Source organism: Castor canadensis, chromosome 3 (assembly GCF_047511655.1).
Source record: "Castor canadensis chromosome 3, mCasCan1.hap1v2, whole genome shotgun sequence".
Classification (NCBI taxonomy): domain Eukaryota; kingdom Metazoa; phylum Chordata; class Mammalia; order Rodentia; family Castoridae; genus Castor; species Castor canadensis.
Genome location: NC_133388.1, coordinates 78,430,420 through 78,448,163, shown reverse-complemented (window position 1 = coordinate 78,448,163; position 17,744 = coordinate 78,430,420). Strand labels below are relative to the sequence as shown.

Genomic DNA, 17,744 nt, shown 5'->3' with positions numbered 1-17,744 from the left:
AAGATGGGCAGGCTGACATAATTTGTTAGAATTTGAGCAGAAAATATAGTTGTTTAGTTCTAATACTCTATGAGACATTTCATTAGTTAATTTTAGCAGAGTTTACCAGTGCTTTCTTTAAAATACAGATTTGGATAAGAATATCTTTTAAAGATATGCAGTTATGCATTTGGGTAACTTGTTCTTGAAGGCAGCAAGCAGTGAAAGTATAAATCCAAATTCTAGAAGGGGTTGCCTCATAAATATATTCCTACATCTTACAAACATGCACATACATACTCCTCATTTTCTTTTCACACACAAAATCTGCAGTCATGGTAGAATTGTTTCATTCCAATTTATTATACAAACACTTCATCTTATGGAAAATAATCTAAAATTTCTAGAAATATTTCTCAGGAATGTCTGATATATCTCTCATATCCTCTGATTAAATGTATTCAGTTTCACAAAAGACCGAAAAGTATTTTTTTTAACATTTGTTAATTTTAGTCATAGACTTCTTTTCACAGAAAATTATTTATCTGAAAAGTGTTATAATTAGAAAGTTAAACCATGATTACACATTACTCCAATTATAAAAATGAACTAGAACCATCTTTAGGTTTTACTCTGTGCTCATGAAATATTGAGAATACACTTTTAAAGATTTAATTCTGAATGTTAAATATGATATTTTAAAAATAAGCATTTGTTTTCAAAATCAGAACATTTTCAAAATAAAATATTGTTGAAAACATTTATGATTGGGCAAATTGTGGTGGTTATTATAATTTTCATGAAGAAAAGTATACGGAGGCTTTCCAAGGAGCAGGTTTTAAATTACATTAATTTTTCTAATATCATTATTTTGTTCAATATAATATAATGCATATAACAACTCAGGCACAGAATATCATGTGCAAGGTTAATTATAACTCCTCTACAGGCTGTTAATAAAAGGTAACAAAATACATAATTTTTTAGCATCTAGTATGAAGTCATCCAAAGCTCTTCTGAAATATTAGATGGTACTAATTTCTACTATAATGCACATCAGTCTCCCTCTAAATTTACTATATCCACAGTTTTCTTTCCTTTTTTTTTCTTTTAACTCTATGACTAGTATCCAAAAGAACACACAAATTCTCAAAGAACTCACAAATTTGAGTATGGAACATTATTGAACATTAACTTGTCATTTAAAATTACTTTCCCTTTAATCATTATTTTATTTTCAACATTCAGGAATTCTGAAATAATATTGAGAAACAGTGGGTTTACTTTTCATAGAAGTATTTTTCAAAAATCTCTATAAACTGGAGAACTATATCATATCATCTGTCTTTAAGTATTAAAATTGTCTTACGTAGTTAGTACTGTCCTCTGGGATTTAGTTTTAAGCATCTAAAACAATCTTGTTTAGAAAAACAAGTAAAGCATAATGGCTTATTTACTAAATATTGGTGTGTCCCCCAAATTTCACTGGCATGAATGATTTATTCACATAAAACAAAGGGTGTGTGTGTTATAAGAGCAGACATTAATGCTTACACCTTAGTATTTTTATACTATGTCGCATTTCCTAAGCTTACATAACAGGCTATTTTGTATAAGATTACTGACCTTAGAAAATTAGATGTACCCATATAAAAAGTTATCAAATATCAAAATTAAAAAATAAATGTATACTTAAAAAATGAATGTATACTTAAAAGCCAAGGAGTATGTCACCCAAATTTTATTTTTGATATAAGGACATGAAAATCTTCTTAAATTTATTTGCTCTTTTCTCCTGAAGCACTAAAAAATAAAAAACCTAAACCTAATTGCACATTGATTATTAACCTTCTATGGACAGAGACATGAAATAGACACAGAAAAGAAGCTGAGACAAAAAGAAAAATTAGTTCATTTATATGATATAACAGCATTTTGTGTGTCAGGCCAAGGTTAAGAGACACCAATGGGGAAAGATAAAAATGGTAGGCAACTGAACACTGGTAGAAAAAGAGAAAAGGAACATGGGGCCCTACATAAAATATACTGTTTGCTTACTTTTTGATATAGGGATAGAGCATTTACCAGAAGAAAAAGTCTGTACATCAAATTTTCCATTACTACTGAAATAATAATAGCAAAATTTAATTGTAGAGATGGATTAATTTTCATTGATAATGTCTATTAAAGCCCTGACTGACAAATACACATATATTCTTATTTCTAAACAATTGGAAGAAAGAAATACAGCACAGAAAGTATTTTGTACATGTATACAACCAAATTGGACATGTTCCAGACAGTTACAAATAATTTTCCCTCTGAACTACGATCTTAAATGCGTTACCATTTATCTCATCATCGAGATGCTTAGCTCCACTTGCGCTGGAGGCTGGAGATAGGGACCTGTATGTGAAATTGTTCCTGTTTTTAAAGAGCTCAGGTATTAGCTGGAGAAAAGTAGTCGTGTACTTATTTGTAAAGACTTCTATGCACACAGAAGTATGTAAAGACACAAAGTCTGACTAGAAGGAGAAGGGGCAGGTAAGAAAATCCCTGAGAGGTGGTCATCATACTCACCTAAATGCCTTAAACATTTCTGTCCTATGAATATACTATTTTTCACTATCACATATTTCTATAAATTTGGTCACTTCTTAATTTTGGAGTATCTCTCTCTTGAATCTAATCTCATTTTAAAAGAGGTGATCTGCTTAATTATTATTTTTAAAGTAAAAGAATCTTTACTTAAATTTTCTTTTTATTCTAGTCTGATGTGTTAGATCAAATAAGTATCAGATGAGATTAGTTATATAATTATACTAATGGTAGAGGATAAGTATCCCTTATCCAAAATGTTTGGGTCAGAAGTATTGTAGATGTAATTTTTTTCAGATTTGGAATATTTAAACATGCACAAAACTAATTTATACTCTCATATACCTTATACACATGGCTTGAAGGTAATTTTATATAATATTTTTATTGTACTTGTGTTTTGACTGCCATCTACTATACATGGTCAGGTATGTGATATCATGTTGATACTCAAAAAGTTTCAGGTTTTGGAGCATGTGGATTTTATATTTTTCAGAGTAAATATGTTCAATCTATAGTATAACTGGCTTTCAGGACATTTGTAATCACAAAAGAAAAACTGTGAGAATCCAATGATAAATATTAAAACTATCTAACAGTAAGGGAGTAATATTGATGTTTCTGACTAAACATAAACATTAAGACATCATACTTATTTTTTTGCCAAACAGGAACTCCAATTCATTGTGGTGTCATAGTTAGCTATGAAGGGATAAGCTGGCGGTAGGCATCATATTTCTTCACTCTCATGGCAGAAAAATTATTAAACTATTACATAAAACTATAATTTAAAATAGATGAAAAAGAAATACCATTATAGTTTGAAACTGCTCATTAACAGAATGGGTTATTAGGGATTCCATTACTACATACTATTTATGTATGATTAACATTTATAAAGCATTTCTATCAATAATAGATAACATCTATTTTACTCACTCACTCATTCACCTTGCTTATTCATTTGCTGGCATCCAATCCCTCTTCTCCTGGTAAGAGCCTCAGTTTTCCTTTGGGATACACACTTTCTCACTCTTAGTGTGTGTGCCTCAGGTAGGGCTGTGATCTCCCAATGCCTCCAGGGAGTGGAAATGTGACCAGGTCTAGCCTATTTCTATTTCCATGCTCTGTCATGGTTACTGATTGGAGGTTCATTACATGACACAGGATAGTTCAAGAAGAGTTAGCTTAAGAATTTGGTGAAGCCATTGGAGACAGAGACACTTGTGTTCATAATCTAGTAGGATACCTGCCTTGTATTGCTAGTGAATCTTCTGTCACCACATGAAAAAAGAAGAACATGACTGAAAATAAGGCTAATGTGGATAAAACAGTGACTCTAGAATGGAGAGAAAAATTTTTGATGGTACTCTGGCATCTGAATCTAACCATGTCTAAAGCCAACACATATCCAATAAAACTTCCTACTTGCTTTAAGTCCCCACTTTGAAACTATAACTTGTAATTGGCTAAATAGTATCTTTGAAAGCAAATATTTTTATGTTCTTGTTGTAGCATATTATTATTCACCTATCAAAATACTGACATTTTATCATAGCTATTAATGTTTAATAACCAGGATAAATTTACCTTTTACCAAGATGTATCCTATACAATCTAACAGGTTAAACAGCTTTCATTTTACTTAGGTATTACATCCTAGGGTATTGAGGCTCCACTCTAGCAGCATTCAATGGAGATGCATGTGTGAGTCTGATGGATTTACACTGAATTGTTGACCACAGCAAACTGAAAAAAAACTGTTATCTTTTAAAAATTATGGACTTTAAATAATAACTGCCTTTCTGAATTGTAGTTATTTGACACAATTATGCACAACTGAGTAAGTATCTAGACAATTTAAAAAAGCAGCTCTTCTCTTTACCAGTCTGCTCAATCCACTTACATTTTTGGTAACCACATCAAAGGCAGAATGGGTTTCATAGGACTGTCTGACATCTATGATAAAATACCACGCTGTCTTCATACAGGTGTCTTTACCCTGCACCCACCACTACCTTTGATTTCAAAGCCATCTGTGACTTCTATTGCTCCATAGATCTCTACATTGTCTTAAATAATGCTGATTTTTTTTTTTCTCTCTGAATGCTTCTTGCCCAGTCCTATGGCTGACTAAAGTACAGTGTGGTATGACAGAAAGAATCTAGAATTGGATGTCAATTAGTTGGTATGGAACTTCAACCTGGATAGGTTATGTGATCTTTGTCAAATCACTTCAGCTTCATCATCTATAAAATCATGAAACTTGGTAGGATTGTGGATGAGGAGCTTATATTTTGGCAATATGAGGAAATCCTATTCAAAGTCCTTCAATAACTTCCCCTATTTAAATTTCCCACTGAATTATACAGACTCTTATGTAGACATTCAAAATTCTCCAGGCCTTGTCTCCAATGTGCTTTTCCAGTTTCATCTCCTATAACAAGTGTCCTATAGTAAATCCAAACTTCAGCTGCTAATTCCTGAATATATTCCATATTAGTTGTTTTTCTAAGCCCTTGTCTTTGTTCTTCCATTTCTTTCAATTGACTGTAAGGTAACCTAGGTCTCTATACGTTTGCCTGTTGAAACCTTGTATGTCTTGAAAGCAGTTCAGCTGCAACCTACATGTAAGGGTCTAACGTCCATCAAATAATTTTTTTTTTTTACATTTCCTATTATGTTACTTCTATGCTAACTTTAGTACAATAGATAGCTTATACATTACAAAATTACATATTCCTGAAAGCCAGGATCTTATTTAACTTTGTATTTCTTATTTGCACCTGGTTGAAATTACCAAATAGGTAACTATTTTTTAAAAAAAGTAAAATAAAATGGATTTGTATAAGAACTAAATAATAAATTATTTGAAAGATAATTCACTATGTATACAATGTTATGTGTGTGTATACATGTGTATGTGTGTATATCTATCTCTATATAAAATATATGGTTTTGGGCTTTTAAAACAACAGTAAACAATGTTATATGTATGTGTACATGTGTATGTATGTATATCTATATCTATATAAAATATCTGGATTTGGGCTTTTAAAACAACAGTAAACTTCTTACAAAACTTTGAAGTTATATCATAAATATACTGAAGTACACAAAAAGAGTGCTGCTATTTTAATATTATCAGAAGCATACTGAAATCAGTAACACATGTTTATGGGCATTTAAAAATCCAATAGAATTATGATAATTAAATAACTAAATATGTACTATCTGCCCTCTTCCTAAATTTCATTGGTGTATTGTTTGACTTCTTACTCATTAAACTTATGGCCAGGCTACTTTAGTCATAAAAAATGTGGCCACATTAATTCTAAAGGTCTAGAATACACATATGTTAGTGTTTACTTGATGAAATGCATTAAGTAATTAGATAGCTCAAGTGATAGCACCTATCATAATCACAATTTACAATTGGTATGATAAACTTACTCCTTTGTCTTGCTTCAAGCAATTGCATTTTTAACTAAAAATATCTGATATTTCTGATTAAGTGTCTTTAGGAGTTTTGTGAAGATTAAATCAAATTTTACTTCTTTTTCCAAGGGACCACACTTTCGTGCCCTCTGGCTCTACCTATGACAGGAAATGACAGGAAATATACTTTCTTTTATGCATTTTGGGAAGAAGACAGAAAATGAATGATAATCCATGCAAAATTTCTAAAGGCAAAAAAGAAGCTTATTTTTTCATTAACACATTATTTCACTTTGCCCCTGGAGCACTATTCAAAAAAAATTTTTTTTGTGAATGCTGCATATTTTAAAGATATAATGTGTTATATTTCAGGGAGGGATACACTGAGGAATGAGAAAAGTAGGAAAAAAATTGTGCTTTCTAGGTAGAAATAAGAGAATCACATCACACTAGAACTACTTCTGTTATGTTGAGGGTCTAAGCACTCTACATGTAGCAATATAAAAAAAAGAAAGTGACTAAAGCCAAACAACTATGAAGAAATCATTGAAGTTGTAAATGAAGTATGATTGCAAAGAAGTCTATTACTTAAAAATGAGAGTAATTTAGGATACTGTTGTTTTCAATGTTTAGTTATATTTTGTTAAATTGAAGTCATATATATGGAAGGCCTATTTATCATCATCCATGTGTTAAAGTATCAAAAAATCTCTTTGAGACCATTATTAATATTTAAAATCCCTTCTTAGCCCATCTCTTTCAGGACATATATGATAAGACATATACATATATATATTCAGAGTTCTGAACTGTTATTAATGAAAATATATTTGAAATATTTGGATTTCTGATATAAAACTAAGGCTTTCACATTTAATATCCTAAACTAAATTTAATATTCAATTTAAAAAGTGAAAAGTAACTATGAACATAAAGTCAGGGACTATGCTCAACGAAGCAGAGGTAAGAAAAAATGGGTGAAAGATGAGGACAAAAGGAATTTTATTTTGGACAATTTAAATATGAAATTCCAGTTAGATATTAAAGTGGAAGTGTTAGGTGAATGAGTGGTTATGGGTCTGGAGATTAGAAGAATTTTGAGAGTTAATAGAAAAATATTACTTTAAGCCATAGAAATGGATGGTTTACCAACCATAGGATAGGTTACCTAGGGGAGGTAAAAGTAAACAAACACTGATTAAATAATGAACATTAAAGAATTAAGTATGAAAAGAAAGTATTTAATTTCTAAAATAATTAAAGATATTCCGAGTAGAGAAGCAAAACTAATCATCAAGAAAAAGAAACCATATGTATATAAAGGGTTAAACTCTTAATCTTTAAAAAAAATATTTGTGGCAGGATATATTGCCTCTTGGAAATCACATTGTAGTATTGACCAAGTTATAAAGGAAGCATAATCTTTAACTTGTATAATCCTTTGGAGAATTATTCAAATAGTACTTCAGCATCATAGTAGTAAGGGGAAGCTAATAACTTACTATCACAAGTGACTATCAGTCAGAAAATGAAAATAGCATGAATTATTTTTGTATCACTAATACTCAGGCTAAATAATTGTACTGGCTAACAAATAAAGGCTTAGAGAAGCATGTCTGCAATTCAACAAACTGTACTATTAATCACCAACTAAGTTCATATGTATGGATTAAAATAGTTCACTTTTAATATTTAATGAATCATAAAATACATTAATTTTATAACCCCTATTACTGGATTAAAAGTGACTTAAAGTTAGCTAGTGAGATAGAACCTTTTCTTTTTCAAAAAATATTTTTAAAGAACAAGTGAAGCAAACCATCTTATTCAAGAAAAAATAATAGCTAAAGGAAATGCCAGTAAAATGAAGTACAGGTATTAAGTTCAAAAGAAAAGACAGAAAATATCAACTACACATTCCTAATTCCAACACAAAAAATTTAAAAAGATAACCAACAAACTCAACTACATCTATACATTTGTGTAGTAAAATAAAAAACTTAAAAAAAAAAGTTTGTAGTAAGTAGGTACATACCAAACACCCTAATCTGGTAAAAATATTCTTATCTGAGAGAATATGTGAAGACATTTCTAAGTATGCTTAAAAGAAAATTAAAATGTTGAAATGTATCTGATAACTACCCACTTTCACATTTTTATGTATTTCCCATTTGTATGACTTTATTTGAAAACTAAAAAGATTCTATTGTACTATATGCACACACATTCAGGAACACTGATAAAGATCAGCACAAACTGTGAAACAAAGAGACCTTCCTTAAGTCTTTTGGTTTTGTAATGGAATGTATAATGTTTTGTCTGAAGAACATGCTGTGTGTAAGAACTCAGGGAGTTCTTGCAGAGAGAATTTTGATGAGACAGGGAAATCATCTTTATATATAGGTGGTCCAGAAACAGAGTATTGGATGTCTGTCTACTTATGAGCCAATATACTAGAAAAGGGAGTTTGTACATTTTTTACTGATGCCTAAGCCATATATGGAATGTAAAATAAGGAATGATACAGAACCCCTATTATACTGACTCTTTCCCCTAAGTGTAGCACTTTCTTCAATCTTGAAAAGCCATAGGATTTTCCTAAACACAATAATGTCTTTATATGAATTCATCTCTTTAGACTTTGGAAGATCACATAGCCTGGTATTAACTAAATGGTGATGTTATAACAATAACCAGAAAACATTAGGAATGTGCTTTCAGCAGTAATTCTTGTCATCAGAGAGATCTCATTCCCACCACTGGATATCATGAACATACTGTCCACAACAGCACACTAAAAATTTTAGAAGTTAGAAATGGATTTGAGTATGGGTAGCAAGCACTTACTTAACCTATTTCCACAATTTTTGGAAAGAATATTGTGAAACAATCTTAAAGAAAAACTACTAACATAATCTTCAAGGCAAGAGATCCTCTTAACTGTATTTCATAATAGTCAAAATCAAGTAGTTGAAATGCTGTCTGAGGGATACACACCCTTTGTATAATGTTACCTTCATAGATTTGAATATTAATTAGCAAACCATTGCTATTCTCAATCCCAAAACTAATCCCTAGCCTTCAACTGTTGTATGAATCAAATATTTTTCTTTAATATTTTCTAAACAAAAAAAATGTTGGTTCATGAAAAAAGTCTTCATGAATTAAAGTTTGAGAAAAAGAGACAGTGTTATATAATACACAAATGTTTGTTATAAATGAATGTATCTTATCATATAGTAAAAAGCGTTTTACAAATACCAAGAGGCTTCAAATAAAGACGCCTTATCTCATTCAGGAACTTTTAAATTAGAATCTCCATAGGTAAACCTCATATGATGCTAACATTGAGAAATTTTGACATTTGAACTATAAAAAATGAAAAAAAAATGTTACACACAGTAATATAACTTTAAAACACAAAACAAGAGCCCTTGCCTTGCAGTGAATGAGTGTGTCTGCTAGGCCTGGAGTCCCTCTCCCATGACCCTTCTTAAAACTCTCACTAACATATCCCAAGACTAGGAAGTCAAGCAGAGTATGGCCCAAAGGCACATATAACATCAGACAGTCGAATTTTCCTTTTTAATTCCTTAAAACATTGCATGTACCACAACTGAAGTCTGTTACCTTTCCATCCTGTTTTGCATTTTCTTGGTTAACTTTTATTAAAGCACAGATTCAAGAAAAATTTTCATATTCCTTGTCATCACTCTGATGAACACAAACATGAAACATGAGCATGAGATGTTTCTGATCATTAAAAATAGGGTTGTATGTTTCTTAGCAATTTTCTTCAGTTCATACAGCAAAAACGCTAATCTAGACCACTTTACATGGATTTTGATCATTACTTTTAATGGCTTCATCATACAGTAGTACTCTGCAATACCATAATGTATTCAAGAAGTCAAGTAGTTTTGAAATTTTGAAAATGTAAATATTTACATTATTTATATATACTTATATCTATATTTCTATGTGCTAGTGCAGTAAGTCTATCCTGTGATATTGTCAAATGCTGTAATGTTGCAGCAGTTTTTATACCAATACTGTATGATAATGCTTATTTCCTATAACCTTGGTAGGATTTTGATTTCTTTCTTTCTTTTTTGTTCTTGGCAGCACGGGGGCCTGTACTTAGGGCTTCATGATTGTTAGGCAGGTACTCTACCACTTGAGAGTGGTTTCTCTACACATATCCACATTAATTCTTAGATCTGATACATGTTTTCTATACATTCACATATAATTTTGTCTATCTGGTTGAATAGATCACACTCTAATGATCTTCACTCAGATTTCTCTGATGCTGGTTAAGTTTAAACATGTTCTTAAATGATTATTTTGCATTTCTAATTCTTTCCCTATAAATTACATTTTCATAAACTTTACTTATTTTTCTACTGAATTTTTTTTATAGGAATCCAGAAAATCTCTGTATAGTAGAAATAGTACTTGATGCATGTGTTCAACATTTTTCTAGATACTGCTGTCTTTTGCTTTCTGATGCTGGGCTCTTCTATCCCCAAAATATAATATTAATATACTCAAATATTTAACATTCTTTTGTGTTTTAAATATCTGTTCTGCTTAGAAGTCATCCTCAGTTTGATTTCATGCATAATTTCAGTATATAGTTGCAGTTTTAATCATGAATGTACTGAAGTTTATTTGCATATACTCTATGAGGTAGTGGGCTAAATTTATTTCTTACAGATGGATAATATATTATATAATACATCATTTTCTAAAATGAAATTAGACGACACTCAGGTTCTACTCTAAACCCACCAGTGTTTTAAGTATTTCTTGCATACTGGTTCATTCCAGAATCATGGTAACTCCACAAGGTAGACACTTATTATTTGCGCTTTACAATGGGAAAACAAGCATGACAAAATTAAAGATGTTGTCTTAAATGAGAAGAGTAGGAGATGGCCAAGTTTTTATTTGAAGCCAGCAATTAGAGACTCCAGTTCTCTTAACCCCTAGGTCACATTACTTTGTCACACATTAAGTTCTCATGAAGTGTTCTATTTTAGAAATCTCTATTCTATTTCCCTGACCAAATATATCTGTTTTTGTTAAAAATCACATTAATTTCAGTATGAGTATTTTTTTAGCTAATTTTAATGCTGGGTAAAACAGCTCTTCCCACATAAACATTATTAATTTCTTGGTAATTTTTCGTTAGTTGTATAATGGTTATTAACATAAACTTATTTTATCATGTGCATACTGAAATGTTTTTCTCTTCCATAAAACCAAAATAACCCAAAAATTATAGTAAATTCGTATTTTATTTAAAAATAAGTGATATTGCTACATTAAATCTGCCCTTCCAGAATCATAATAATTCTATCCATTTTTAAGGGAATGTTTCTTGTCTTTATGTGGAAATTGTATAGTTTTTTAATATGAATTCTGTACTCTTTTGATCCAATTTATTGTTAGGAGTTTTTGAAATTTTTTTGATATGTATATGACATACACTAGATTGAGCCCTAAAAAACTGCACTCACATACGAGCAACTTTATAAAAGAATATTTCAATTTCACTACTTTTCTTTCTTTCTTTTTTTAGTGGTAAAGGGGATTGAACCCAGGGCCTTGCACTTGCTAGAATTCAGAATTGACCTTCGTGCAGAGAGAAAAGAAAGGGCTAGGTTTTGTAAATCACTGGAGGCTTTTGTGAGTATATTATTGGGTTTTACTGAGTGAAAATGTAAACTATTTCAGGTGCAGGAAAGGAAATAAAATGCTAACATTTTAAAAGGAGGTTTAGGATAGCTTTTGAACTTACTGAACTTAAGACATCTATTGCATGTGCAAGTGGGAATGCTGGGTGGGGAACTGGATGTAGTCTGTGGTTTCATTGTGATCGCTGGACTAAAACATAAAGGTGAACTCAGACATTTTAGTACCTAAAGATCATATAATTTTAAGAAATATTTTGGGTGACAGGTTTTAAAATTATGAACATAAAATTCAGTAATAAGACTGCACAACTGCGGAATCACAAAAATTATGTTTCATTTGTTCATACTTGCTATGATGTGAATGCTTTTGCCTCCTTTAAAATTCATGTTGTAAATTTAATCCCAGTGTTGGGAGGTAGGGTTTTCTAAGGTGTTTAGGTTGTGAGGGCTCTGCCTGCATAAATGGATCAGCAGTTTGTGAGTGTACTCTCTCTGTTCTGGTCTTTTGCCATATAGGGGGACATGATGTTATTTTTTTCTTGCTTTGTGAGGATGTGCCTCTGAATCTGAGAGAAATGTTCTTTATTATGAGTTAGCAGCACAGCTATTCTGCTGCAGCAGCTCCAACAGACTAAGAAAATAGTAAACCTGTCTCTTACTGAAGACATAAATTTTACAGATTATCAGTATAAAAAAGCCAGGGGATCAGAAAAAGAGAAAGAAAAATACAGACTTCGAAACAGTCTCAAGTATCAAGGCATAGAGCACTCCAACATTAAGTAGAAGCCAGGAATCCGAGAAAAAGCAATATAGGAGGAAATCAAAAAGGGTGCATTGTCCTGGAAGCCAACTAAAGAAATTACACCAAGAAGATGGAAGTAATAAAACCTGTATGGGTCAGTAATGTGTGGCTTGAGAACAACATCTGGCATTAACAGTATGCCCATCAATGACATCCCTGGCAAACAGTTTGCATGGAACTCTGGAGGCAAAAACTTACTGGAGTGGATTAGGAATGAGAAGACAGAAACTGAAAAACAGTACAGACCACACTTCTGTGCATTCTGCTACAAAGGACTAAAAGAAAAAGAGCATTAGCTGTTGGGAGAAGTGAGGTTAAAAGTTTTGTGGTGATGTAAATTAGCACCACCACTATGGAAATCAATATGGAGGTTCCTAAAACATTGAAAACAGAGCACCCATATGATCTTGCAACACCACTCCTGGGCACATACGCAAAGAAATCAAAGTCAGCATACAATAGAGGTATCTGTACAACCATGTTCTTGTGGCATTTTCCATAATAGCCAAGTTATGGATGAACTGATAAGGAAAGTAAGGTATATATGTTCTACTAGGTATTTTTTTAGCCATAAAGAAGAATGAAATAATTTCATTTTAAGGAAACTGGGTGGAACTCGAGATCAAGTTAAGCAAAATAAGCCAGATTAATGAAGACAGTATCATGTTTTCTCTCATATGCAGAATACAGATCTAAAATCAAAGAAACAGAAAGACATGAATGTTGAAGGAGAACTACTGAGGGAGACAAGTGGGAGGGGGACAAGACAGGATGATGGGGATAAACATAATCAAAGTACATTGTGTACATGTATGAAAATGCCATAATGAAATCCATTATTTTATAAAATAAAAAGTTTGGTTTAGTCTTTTAAGATGGGAGAAAAAACCCTGTTATGTGTATGTTGATTGTAATGTTCCTACAGATAATAAAAACTTGACAGATAAAGGAGAGAAAAGGCAGTTGCTGAAAGATATCAGTACTGTTTTTAAGTTATGTTGTAGCAAATAAATAAATGTCTACAAAGCACGTGTTTTGAAATAATTATTTTTTTTCCTTTTCCTGAAATTTGATACAAACTTCAGGAGAGCTAATAATCAAGAATTAAAATTAACATCAGAATTTAATTTTTGGCACTGTTTATCAACATAAATTTTGTTGACTAATAATGAAATTATTGAATAATTTAGTATCAATAACTTAGAATTGATTAGATGTTACTAATCCTAGTTTTTGAGCTTTTTGAAAGCTTAAACATGTTGCTTTAAGAATTAAAATCTATTTGCTATACTTTTATATTCATTTCATATTTAAAATTCTGTATATAAAATAATTCCAAACTTGCACCTTATAATATGAAGCATATGAAAGACAGTAAGCTGTAAAACTATTAGCCCTACTAACTTTTCTTTCAAAATTTTGCAATTTGATCATTAAGCAACAAGTAACTTAGTACTTTCATTAGAAAATTATTATTTTTTTCCTTTTTTGTTGTGCTGGGTGGGGGGTACATTTTGGCATTTACAAAGGTTCTTACATAATGTATCAAATATATCACTAGAAAATTATTATAGAATAATTTAAGCTAAAGAAGATAAAACTTTTAACTGGGTGTACAGGCTCACTCCTGCAATCCTAGGTACTGGGGAGGCTAAGGTGGAGAAGACTACAGTTCAAGGCCAACCCTGTGCAAAAAGTGAGTGAAATCCCATCTTAACTAATAAAAAGCTGCACAGCAGTGGGTGTCTGTCATCCCATCCATGCAGGAAGCTTAAATATGATGATCAGGCTACTAGCCTAGGCATAACTGTGAAACCCTATTTGAAAAAATACAAAACCCTTGTTCCTTCCTATTATTGCTTATACTCTCTCCTCAACAAAATAAGAGATAAGGGCAAAATAGTTTCTGCTGGGTATTGAGGGGGTGGGGGTAGAAGGAGGGGATCGAGTGGGTGGTAAGGGAGGGAGTAGGGGCAGGGGGGGAGAAATGACCCAAGCATTGTACGCACATATGAATAATAAAACAATTAAAAAAAAAAAAAAGCAAAAGGGCTGGGGGTGTGGCTCAAATGGTAGAGCACCTGTCTATCAAGTGCAAAACACTGAGTTCAACCTTAGCACTGCCTACTATATACATGTATGTATGTGTGTGTGCATATGTGTCTGTGTAGGATATTTCTATGATAAAATTCAAACATTTTAAATAAGTCATTTGCCATATTTACTTATCATTATCTTTTTTCATTACCACTTTAAATTTATACAATAAAAGATGGTGGCTATCATATTCTAGACATTGTTCTAAGAATAGTTCATTCTTTATTTTTTATGTCAACCTATGAAGTCCTAATATTTGAGTTTCATTGATGAGGATACTGAGGCTCAAGGTTACTTGGCAAGTAAATAACAGAACAAGGATTTGATCATAAGCAAAATAGCATTGTCTCTAGTATTGACATCTAGTTATCATTTCATAAGGTTTCTCACAGTAGTCATTCAGTTTTCAGGGGGAAATTATTATTGCAATACTGTGCTTAAAGTCTGACCTGAAATATGTTAAGAGGCATGAAGGACAAGAAAGGAAAGTTCATGTACTAAACATACAATCGCTTTTATAAAAAAAGTGATTTTAAAATGCTGGACTGGCAGGTCGACTTACTCTTTGAATTATGTGTGTTTCTTATTTTTGGGTATTTTAAATATTTATATCTCATTAGTTTTTTTTTGTAACACACTAATTTGTGACACAAACTGCTTACTCAGGAAACAATTCAATCACAATTCACTTAGCTAACTCAAATAATAAAATAAAATAACACAAATGATTTGGTAAAAATAACACAGATGTTAGGTGTCTGTGATTTATATTGATTTAGAATAGTTTATGTAGAAAAAGTTTAGACCTAGTTTTAATAGCAGGGAGTAACGTATTAGCTGTAACACACGATTTTTAATCTGAAATAGAAATCTCTGGCTTTGATTTATTTCTGCCATTTATAAAACTGGAGACATATTTGCTAAATGGATGGGGAAAAATAAAGTATATTTAAATCAGTTATAAAAGTCATTTTCTTATATGTCAAAGTCTACTTTAGTTATGGAAAGTTTAAGATATTATATTAATACAAACATATTTTCCTATATTAGCTGTACATACAGATAAGCCACACCCCCAGGTCTAAGATCTTAAGTCAACATAATGAAGCTAAATCAACCAGGACTACTTACAAGAAACAACAGTGAGCTCTATAATTTAGAGTTCAAATGAACAAAAATAAATTTCCTTTTGTCCTATCACATGACTAGAATCTATGGAGAAGTACTATATAATTAGAAGCTACTAATAACAAAGATCACTGATAACTATAGATCTTTCAATGAATTAAGGGTTTTGTTCTGTTCTTCTTTTAAATCTTGCTTCATGTTATCCAGGAGATATTATGCTTCTTTGTATAAAAACAGAAAACAGAGTATAAGTAATAAATGTAATGGAGTACAGTAGACATAGTATGAAATTGCAAATGATTTTTTATTTCAAATTAACAAAATATTAGATTTGGCAGAAGTAAATGTAAGAATGTATCTGGGGGCAATATATAGCAATACTAAAGTTTAGCATAAATAGTCTTTTAAGAAATCATTTTATAACAATTTACATTCTTATATAAAATAAATGAAAGAAAATTCAAGTATAATTTCTGATACAAGATTAAGATGGTTTTCTTTTCTAGATGCAGAATTTTTACTTATTAACGTTGAGAAAAATCACTAGTTTTATTGTTATTATTATTGTGTTCATTTGTTTTGCTTTTGTTTGGAACAAACTAAGGATAAAATATAACAGCAATATTAAAAATATAAAAACCAGTGATTTTCCCAATAGTTTTATATACCATAAAACTAAATTCACGAAAAAAAAAAGATAAGGCATGTAGAGTGAAAAATGTACATACATCTTTTAAATTTGTGTATATATACAAGTGTGGTGCTCACTTTATGTTCACTTCAAAGAGAAGTGCTGGGTTCATCATTAGAGATGTGTATTATATTAGCCAATTTATTGGGGTAAAAATGTGAGCTTTATAAAGTACTTTTGTTAAAGGGAACATCACTTCAGAAAATGAAAACCAAACTCCTACTGTAGAATAACATCTTAAAGTTTGTTTTGTTTCAATATATCTTCTGAGATTGCAAAAGAAAACAAGTAAGAAAAATAATCCTAATGGCCTTGTATTAGACAATATGCAAAAGCTACATTTACTGTATGAAGTATAGGTCAAAGTTAACAATTTGTTAGTCAATGAAAAATATATTAAAAAGACAAGCTTTTGTTTAATATTTAATCACATAAGGCCTCATATTAGTTAAAAAAGTGGAAATAATAATGAAAACATTTCTCACCTAAAGGAAACTCAACTCAGACAAAATGAAAATGTGTTTAATAATTTTAATGAATATATTATTCAACATTCACATTTTTAAAGAATGACCTTTAAATGCTTTGTACCAAGACAACTGTCAAATCAAACTAATAAAATTTATTTCTAGTTGCAAAGTTTGTCACAGTAGCAATGAAATGTTTAAGATTTCTTAAATATTAAAAAATATCATCTGAAAAATGATTAAACAGTACTAATATTATCAGGTGCACCAAATTTTAGTTGGGATTAGGTTGCTAAAAATGTTTACCATCCAGTATTGTTTGCATAGTAAGGCCTGTCTCAAAATTGCATTCACTTTTAAAGATATACCTTTGCTCAATTTTTTAATACTATCTTTTTTTACATATAAGATATCTTTAATTTACATACCAAGAATCCTAGGAAGAAACAATAAGGGACATTAAAATACAAATTTAATAAATAATCTTCAGAGCTCTATAAAATACAATTTTAAGGGAATATTTCAAAATTCTAAATAAATATTCCATTTGAATATATTTTTGTGAAATGAAATAAATGCACACAAATTTGAAGAAATAGTTGATATCTGTTTCTCAGGTTATTTGGAATCTCATCATGGTGCATTTATGCGAATGAACGAATAAATCCTTAACCCACCATTATCTTTTTCTCCAGCTTGTAGGCAATCACCCGTGAAAGTATGGTGTAGATGAGAGGATGATACTGTACCTGATTAGCTCTGGAGGTGGTCATGGGATCAGATGGAGAGGACTTGGTGGTAGTTGGGGAAGATGGCAATGTCTGGGAACAAAGCAGTTCAGG

General features: G+C 31.0%; 1 protein-coding gene and 1 long non-coding RNA gene across 8 annotated transcripts in view; one reads left to right on the top strand and one right to left on the bottom strand.

Moving 5' to 3' along the window:
* Positions 1-17,744, bottom strand: part of Nova1 (NOVA alternative splicing regulator 1) — a 149,562-nt gene that overhangs the window by 4,242 nt on the left and 127,576 nt on the right. For 5 of the 7 annotated variants that reach the window (XM_074068237.1, XM_074068239.1, XM_074068241.1 and 2 more), the window contains one exon: positions 17,652-17,723. The exons of the other annotated variants lie outside the window; for them this stretch is intronic. In XM_074068237.1, the coding sequence (XP_073924338.1) occupies positions 17,652-17,723 (72 nt within the window). The remainder of the gene's footprint in view (positions 1-17,651; positions 17,724-17,744) is intronic. 7 annotated transcript variants of the gene reach the window in all.
* The window catches only part of LOC141421602 (uncharacterized), an 83,641-nt gene that overhangs the window by 32,270 nt on the left and 33,627 nt on the right, over positions 1-17,744 (top strand). The gene's annotated exons all lie outside the window — the stretch shown is intronic.